Source organism: Idiotropiscis lumnitzeri, chromosome 4, assembly GCF_059441095.1.
Source record: "Idiotropiscis lumnitzeri isolate Australia: NSW breed Sydney's pygmy pipehorse chromosome 4, RoL_Ilum_1.0, whole genome shotgun sequence".
Classification (NCBI taxonomy): Eukaryota; Metazoa; Chordata; class Actinopteri; order Syngnathiformes; family Syngnathidae; genus Idiotropiscis; species Idiotropiscis lumnitzeri.
Window position 1 is genome coordinate 25,793,243 of NC_142394.1, and position 8,843 is coordinate 25,802,085.

Below are 8,843 nucleotides of genomic sequence, written 5' to 3' on the forward strand. Positions count from 1 at the left end.
AGAAATAATGTATTTCCTCAAATAGTGGCCTCTCTTTATTAAATGCCCCAATTCAACTGCGAGTGCCACCTTCGGTAAAATGTCGTCTCAAAATATCCTCAGCAAATTACCTCCGCTCAAATTGATGAATCCATTCATTGCCGGTGGATTTAAATTGATAAATGCCACATCTGATCTGATAGAGACACCCCACCCCTCCTTCATACGGAGGGTTTAGAAATGTGTTATTGCTCCAAAAAGCGACGCGACTTCAGAAATTGTAGTGCATACAATATTCAGTTAAAACTACTTTTTTGCGGAATACACGATACGTGGGGATGTAGCTCAGTGGTAGAGCGCATGCTTCGCATGTATGAGGTCCCGGGTTCAATCCCCGGCATCTCCACAATATTTTTTTTTGACAGCGGATTGTTAAATGGCTTTTACTGCCTTGAAAGTAAAGGCTTAACATTACAGAAACAACGATGCATCTGTTCAAGTTCGTTTTATGATTGGCTGAAGGTAGGCTCGTCTCTATTTTTGATTGGCTGTCGGAGGATTAACCGTAATATACAAAACGGTTTTTGATTTCATGAGACGTCACTCATCTGCGTATTTGTTTAATTTAAACGACGGTACTATTAATTATTTTATTAATCTCTTATTTTAAGGCTTAGTGCGTGTGTGTATATATTTATTTTTTGGGGGGAGGGGGGGGGTCGACCAGTTGCTGCTGCAACACCCGGAACTACAAACACGGCAGGTACGATTTGCATCTGTGCCGAATATGTTGCAAATAACGCACACGAGCAACACAACAAGATGGTGGTCGGCGTGTAGTCGCGATGTTGCTGTGGCCGCTGCCGCGTTGATGTGTCGGGACGACGCCGAGTAGGATGTTACTCGCGTCCGCTGTGGTCGTGTGGGAATGGCTGAACGAGCACGGCCGCTGGCGGCCCTACAGCCCGGCGGTGTGTCATCACATCGAGGCGGTCATCCGGAGCGAGCCGCGCTGCGCTAGCGTGGTCCTCGGCCAGGTGGACTCTCGCCTCTCGCCCTACATCATCGACCTGCAGTCCATGCACCAGTTTCGCCAGGACACGGGTGGGTGAGCGGGCCGCTCCGGAGGCATCTTTCTTACCTCCGTTCTGGCGCAAAATGACGTCTTGTTTTTGCACTTGTGCTTGTGCAACTAGTCCGAAAGTAATGGGACGCGGTGGGCGTAAGTCAACACGCCCAAGGAATTACAGAGCATCAATAGGCAGAGGAACAAGTTGATTTAGGTGGAATATTTAAAATGGGCATAATAAGCGCCCCTTTTACTTAAAGCCGGCGCTTTTCCGTGTTCTGTGTAAAAGGCAGCGACGCCGAATGAAGGAACGAAGAAGCCAAGCCTAACATTTTCCACCAACATTGAAGTACCAATGACCTGATGTGTATTTTTTCAATATATTGCCCCGAATAGCGTCATTTCTTACCACATTTTGTGTAAACGTGAATGACATAGGGGGTAATTCAACCCGGCAATCTGCGCAGCACACGTTTCTTCTTTCGTTGACGTTGAAAACATCCGATTTTACCACCTTTCTGTCTTCTGCGTGACAGAATCGGGATGAGAATTCTATGCATTTGGTTTCACGATGAGCAAGTACCGATACCAGGTATCTGTATCAGGCTAACGCTGGCCTCATTTTGAGGTATTGTGTACTCGCGGAGGCTGCAGATACCAGCCATCGATACATAATGGAAAGAAAATTGGCGTTAGTCCTCCTCGGCTGTAGTTGGCGCTATACTGCATCAGTTTGACACATTGGCAAATCATCATCTGTGTCAGAAAGAATTATTTTGTTCACAATGCATAAAATTGTATAACTTGAAAGTACTCAAGTTGGGTTATTCACGTAGCCATTTTTGCCCTTCCCCAGGTACCCTTCGAGCGGTCCGCCGCAGCTTTTACGAGCCCACCTCGGCGCCCGGTCAGGGCTGGCTGTGGGAGTGGGAGAACGACGTGGGCAGTTGGACGGCGTACGACACGGAGGTGGGCATCGCCATCCAGGCGGCCCGCGACCGCCAGCAGCCCTGGCTGGACCTGGCGCCGCTGGGTTTCTGCTACCTCATCGACTTCGGAAGCATGACCCAAATCAATGGGCAGACGCAGCGCTGCCGCCGCATCCAGCGTCGCGCCGATTTGGCGTACCCCTTGGTGTCGGGGCCTCTGCCCAAATCCCATCATGCGTGGGCACCCACGTCCGTGCCTCACCCCGGAGGACCTGTGGACGTTCCCCCAGTGGGTGCGGGAATCAGGATGGCTGGCGCCGGGGGTGGCAATGGGAGCGCGTACCCCAGTGGGGCGCTGCCCGCTTCAGCTATCACCTCTTTGGGAGCGCCGTGCGCCTGCCAACAGTGCATGCTGCTGCTCAGTGTCAAGGTGGGCACCATGGCCAGCGCTCAAACGCTGGGTCGGAGACCGCCGCAGACTAAAGCACCCAGTCCCAAACTTAACAGCCACCTGATCCCCGGAGGGGCCTTGTCACTCACCCTCCCACGGTTGCCCTCTATCTCACGGTCGCTCTCCCCTCACAGGACGTCGATCGTCGGGGCGACGGGCGGCCTCAGTGTCGCGGGTAGCGGTCTGGGTATGGGAAGTGCAGGCACGGGTGCAGGCTTTGCACACTCACTCTCCCTTCTCAGCTCAGCCACCACCACCCTGTCCCTCAACTCTGGCCGCCCGCCGCCGCCATCGCTTCCCCCGCCTCCTCCACCCCCCCTGGCCACCCCGCCTCACGCTTCCACCTCGCCACCCGCAGGCCCACCTCTTGCCTCGGCTTGCGCGCCCTCACCTTCCGCCCGCGTCCTGGGGCCGCTGACTACATCTCTGCAGCCGCGGTCCGGCCTGGCGGGACTGAGCCGACCGGCGCTGCAGCGTCTCGCCATGGCTCAGTCCCGCGCACTCATCGCCTCCGGGTGAGTAGACCCAGTTGACACGTTTGCACATTTATCAGGACACTGGACTTGCGGTCGGTCACGTTGTCAGGTGAGAGTCCATGCAGCAGATGGGTGAGCCTGCTGGCACCCACGTCAGAAAATCAAAAGCCCTTCAGATCAAAACCCACAGAGCGCTCCACCTGCTGCTCACTGATGATCTCGGCCAGGAGTGCAAAGGGGAAAAGTTTGTTTTGATTATCTTAAAGTATGTTGGTCACTTGGTTTGTCAGTTAGCAGGATTACAAGAGGGGTATTACATGTCTAAATCGGGGTGTGCGTGTGTGTGTGTGACTTTGTAGTTTCACCTCCATTTTGTTTTTGGATCAGTTTATTTTACAGTATTAAGATGGACCAGGCCACAACAGTGCATGATATGCTGCAATAGAAATTATTTTTTTTGCCCAAACTGTAAATTTGGGAAACAGTCCAAATTATTATGGTTTATTATTAATATTATATATATATATATATTGGTTTATTTTTATTCTTTTCAACAAAATGTAGTTCGTGGAAAAAAAAAATTACTGTGCTGGAATAAGATTTTTCTTTTGTTTGATGTATTAATGTGGAATAGTTGTGAAATTGCCTGATATTCTGCAATAAAAAAAGAAAATCTGGAAAAATAGTGACTATAGGATAACCTTGACAGTGAAGGCTGCCATTCACATTTTCTTATTGCCTCCAATAGGACCCATGTGACAGGTTGTGAATGAAGATTCTCCAAATCAGGACTTATTATAGTTGGGCACAAAACATGTGAGAATGGAAGAAAAAATAGAGGAAATGAAATTCTGTCTGTCTAATTCAAATTTTCTTCCTGCATTTAAAAGTTGCTCATGCACAAAGGTTTCCCAGTCCCAGATGGAGGCTGGCCTAATGCCGGAAGATTAGCCGCAATCCAAAAAACGTGACTTGCTGACATGCTTCTCCTTCCTTGTTGGTAAACAAACTGAAATAGCCACAGGGAGAGTGCGATGATATTGCCCAGAACAGGAAGTACGCTAAGCTCATTTTTGATCGCTGTTCCTTGAGACGACTTGACGTTTGGGTGGTCTAAGTGAGAGATTTGGAGAAAAAGGCAGGCGGTTGGCATTACTGAGCTGGAATTGCCACAACAGTTGAACGATGTGTTGCAGGTGAATGAATGGGTTTGTTAGCCCTTTTCCAGAATCAAATATGTTATCATACTATATATAAAATAATTTAACAAAAACAAACAGAAAAAAAAAAATTATATATATTTATTTATTTTTTAAATTTTTTTATTTTTTTTACCGAAAATGTGCAAAATTTAGCATTGAAAGGGGTGACTGACATTGTAAATAAATTATTAAAAAAAAAATATATATATATGCTAGTTTTGGTAAAAAAAAGATTTTTTTTTTCTCCATAGAATCAAAAATGGCTTCAAATCCAGTTAAGGATTAGCCAAATTGTGTGAAAGTTTGCGGAAGTAAAGACGGGTGCCCTATGCTGGCCAAATAAGCTTCCTTATGGCCTGACGGGTAATCCGTGATGTGACGACTGAATGGCCTACAACTCGAGTTAAGTCACCAGATGGGAAAAGGCGGATTAGCGCTATAAAAGAGCGAGCTGAGGCGAGGCGCGACAAGTCACGTCGCCGTTCAACTCAACCGCCGAAGCAGAGCGCTTTTTTTTTTCCCCTGTCTGGATTATCAAAATATTCTCGGAGATGACTGTAATCAAGAGTGGCCGGCCGTAAGTATGAAGTAGATTGTATGTTTCTTTTATTTAAAAAAATTTCTGGATATTTTTATAAATTTTTTTTTTTTTTTTAATCAGAGATGCAAGTAAATTTTTCCGATTGCTTTTTCTCGCGGTAATTCCAAATTTGCCCTCATTTTTTTCCTAACACATCAGGTTTTCCTAAAAGTCGGTACAGTCCATATTGCGCAAGCGTTTATATGCCAAGTTTTTAAACAAAAATACTCTAAGTTATTCAGAAACTTATTTCTCGACTTTATTTTTAAACGCTTTTAAAGTTTTCTGTTAACGTGTTTAAATGTTGCCAATGTACGTCATTTTTGTAAGCTACTTTTTTTCTCCGCTTTGCTTTTGAATGTTGTGTTTGTGTTGTGTCTGAAATGTGCTTTATAAAGTTGCCTTGCCTTCAAAACAAAAAAGGAAAACGTCTCAGAAACCTTTTATGCTAGAAAAAATTAAATACATTTTTTAAATTCGCATAAAAAATACATCTGATTAAAATTGAAAATACTTGACTTGACTGTTCTTGTATTTCGGACCCACACTGGCTTTAACATCCCGACACAAATGGAACATTTTGTTCTTTGAGATTGCAACGGTATGCCGGTTCACGACTAAAATCAATTGAGCACTCTCGACTTGATCAGTGCTTTCCGGTTCTCTAAATATTGTGTCAATAGGCCCTTATGTGATGACACAATGCCGCTAAAATGTTTTTTGTTTTTGTTTTTTTTAAGCCGCAAAAGAGATTTCTAGCTGAACCTCTCTCGTCCGTGACTGTGCAAAAGCTCCTTAACCTGCTGATGTGCGGTCGAACTTGACATATGCTGCGGCCAGCTGTGGCGTTCACACCACCTGTTCGCACCAGACTGATCGGATCTTGGAACCTTAATGCTGACCTGTCACGTATCAATGGCCGTCGTCTTTGTCTTGCAGGGTGCCAACGGTTCCTGTCAAGAACCTGAATGGCTCCAGTCCTGTGCACCCTGCCCTGGCAGGTGAGCTTAGTCATGAATACGTTCCATACTATACGACGCAGCACATTCAGGGTGTGCCAATGAAACAAACGTCTTTGGGCCAATTCAAAGCTCTCATTTGCATAAATCTTTAAATCCCTGTATAAATATTTTATTTTTTTCCATGGAATTTGAATTAGTATAGGAATAAAGTAATTTTTCCCCAGAACAAATTGCGTTTTCAAGAATATTTTCCTGCTTTTTTTTTTTTTTTTTTGCAAAGAATGTTGTTTTTTTTTTTTCAGAATAAAAGGTGTGCTATTATTAAACATTGCACCGATCTGATCGACTGGATCGGATCGGCAGAAATTTTGCATTTTATGCAAAATTGATGATTGGTAGTCATTTTTTTTCTTTTAAATATTTCATTCCACAGCATAATGTAACAGTGAGATGCCTTAAAATCAAATTCATTATTATTATTATTTGCATATAAAATAAAAAAAAACATTTCTAGGGAGGTAAACTTGCTGATCACTGATCAGATCTGATCTGATGACATTTCAACATACACACAATAGTCATATTTAATTTGGATTAAAAAAAAAATCCTAAAAAGTTGTGCATGCTCTTTTTAGGGATTACCGGCATCCTCATGAGCGCGGCGGGACTTCCTGTCTGCTTGACTCGTCCTCCCAAGCTGGTGCTCCATCCACCACCGGTCAGCAAGAGCGACATCAAACCCGTGCCAGGTCTCGGCCACTGCTGTCGTAAAACCACCAAGAAGCAGGCCCGCAAAGGTCTGCAAAGAGACAGAAAAAAAAAAAACATGCTCAAAAGTGCATTGAAATGACTCTCATTCTGCTTTCTTGTCATAGGTAGGACCCCGGAGGAGGTGGTGAAGAGATACCTTCAGAAAGTCCGCAATCCTCCTGAAGAGGTAACTTCTAAGTTAGTCCCCAAAAATATCGGATGTGTCCCCAAAAATGTCGGCTTTACTATAACGATTGCAACTTTGCAGGACTGCACCATCTGCATGGAAGTTCTGTCGGGTCCGTCGGGCTACAAAGGCCCCGGCGTGGGCGGCATCTCACGCGCGGAGTCGGTGGGCCGCCTGGCGCAGTGCGGCCATCAGTACCACCTGCAGTGCCTGGTGGCCATGTACAACAACGGTAACAAGGATGGCAGCCTGCAGTGCCCCACGTGCAAGACCATATATGGCGTCAAAACCGGGAACCAGCCCCCCGGCAAGATGGAGTACCACGTCATCCCCCACTCGCTTCCCGGACACCCTGACTGCAAAACCATCCGCATTATTTACAACATTCCTCCCGGCATTCAGGTAGAGCGGCTGTCATATTTTGCACAACTTGCGTGTGTCTGTTTTTTTTTGTTTTTTTTGTCGCCTTGCCCGAGGTCATGAACCTGTTTCTCTTTAGGGCCTGGAGCACCCAAACCCCGGCAAACCCTTCACAGCCCGCGGCTTCCCGAGACACTGCTACCTCCCGGACAGCGACAAGGGACGAAAGGTATTGTTAGATATTCACAGACGAGACCCGAGCGAGTGACTTTGTCAGGGAAAAAAATATTCACAATGGACTTCCTATGCCACGGTTTTCGGAATGTTTGTAGGAGATGTGGTATCAAAATGAAATTCCAATATGCGAAACTTGTCTTTAAGTATTAAAGCATATAGCAGAATATATTTCATAGTATTTAGGAGCAGAAAACGCTGCTCTTCTTGGAAGAGAGAATTCCCGCTTGGTTTTTAAACATACGACAAACACATTTGAAAACAAAACTAATTTGCCGTGCGTTAAAGATATGAAACGTTTCTTTTTACCCGAAGTAACGCCGAAAAAATGTTAAGTCATGTAAAACTTTACTTAAATCATGTTTCCATCCATTCAAACGTATTGCACAAGTTAAATAAAACTGTACCTAAAAATAGTCGACTTGCATAACCGGGGACCTGGCCGGCGTATGAAGAGCGAAAATCTGTGTGGAATTGAAACCCATTAAAATGCATCAGGGAAAAATTCTTACAAACCCACAAAATTCTTCACAGAAACGCTGATAGACAGATTTTTATCATCTACAAAAAAATGTGGGGAGGAATCTGGTTTGAAAAAAAATCCAGAAAGAACAAAAAAAAAAAAAGAAAAAAAAAAAAGTAAAAGAAAATTTTAATAAATCTGCAAATGTCGAGGCGCAACTACGCATGAGTCAACTGTAAAGCTTTTAAACCAAACTGATCTGAAAGATTAAATGCATTTGGATTGTACTCAAGTTTAAAATAACAGAGCTGCACTTGAGAAAAGTTGAAGCCCATTTTTTCCAACTGCCACTAGAGGGAGCCCACGAACACGTGCAGTATGATAATCACTGCTGTCGAAACTCCTGTGCAGCATTGAGAAGTCTTTTATGTGACGACTGCATGAAACTTCACCAAGTATTAAGACAGCCTTACTTGTTCAGGTTCTGAGGCTGCTCCTGGTGGCGTGGGACCGCCGCCTCATATTTTCCGTGGGCACGTCAAGCACCACCGGCGAGTCGGACACGGTCATTTGGAACGAGGTGCACCACAAGACGGAGTTTGGCTCCAATCTGACGGGCCACGGCTACCCCGACCCGGGCCACCTGGACAACGTTCTGGAGGAGCTCAAGGCTCAGGGCATCACCGAGGACGAATGTCTTCCCAGAGAATGAGCCAAACGTTAAAACGGATCATGTGGAAAAGCATCCTTGGGGGAGGTCAGGATTTTTACCTTCAAACAGGGGTGGGGGAACCTAGCTTTTGATCTGTAACCTCAGAGGAGCTGTTTAAGAAAGTCCCACAACACTCCTATATACTTTGGCAGAATCGCACATAGCCGCTGTTTATAGCGGTAAAATTGAAAAACTACTTTTGTTTGTGTTTTTAAGCTCCAAACACCAATTTCATGTACAATTATCGACAAAGCAGCAAACTTTTAAATCCGTCTTTCACGCATTAACAGGTACTAGCGCATGTTAAACGTTAGCGTCTGTCTTAGCGTCCCCCCCCCCCCCCACAGATTGTAGTTTTTTTAGCATTAATGCTAGGTTCACACCAAATCCGTTAGATAGTTCACCGCGCGGGTGTTGACGATGCAGCCGCTCATACACGCTCAAGAGGAGGGGCTTTGCTTTGTGACGACGACAAAGCTTCTGGTAACA

The 8,843-nt window shown here is 45.3% G+C and overlaps 1 protein-coding gene and 1 non-coding gene across 3 annotated transcripts; both read left to right on the forward strand.

The window, feature by feature from the left end:
• The first annotated feature begins 313 nt into the window (after positions 1-313).
• trnaa-cgc (transfer RNA alanine (anticodon CGC)) lies at positions 314-385 on the forward strand. The gene has a single exon. It is a non-coding gene; the product is annotated as a tRNA-Ala (tRNA).
• On the forward strand, positions 374-8,843 carry dtx4a (deltex 4, E3 ubiquitin ligase a). 2 transcript variants are annotated; one of them, XM_088294739.1, is made up of 8 exons: positions 374-501; positions 1,905-2,943; positions 5,626-5,687; positions 6,284-6,445; positions 6,524-6,585; positions 6,667-6,987; positions 7,085-7,174; positions 8,124-8,843. In XM_088294739.1, the coding sequence occupies exons 2-8, from the start codon at positions 2,111-2,113 to the stop codon at positions 8,352-8,354; spliced, it is 1,761 nt and encodes a 586-aa protein (XP_088150865.1). In that variant the 5' UTR covers positions 374-501; positions 1,905-2,110; the 3' UTR covers positions 8,355-8,843. The 2 variants fall into 2 exon arrangements, with proteins under 2 accessions (XP_088150865.1, XP_088150864.1); XM_088294738.1 differs by lacking the exon at positions 374-501 and adding an exon at positions 701-1,083.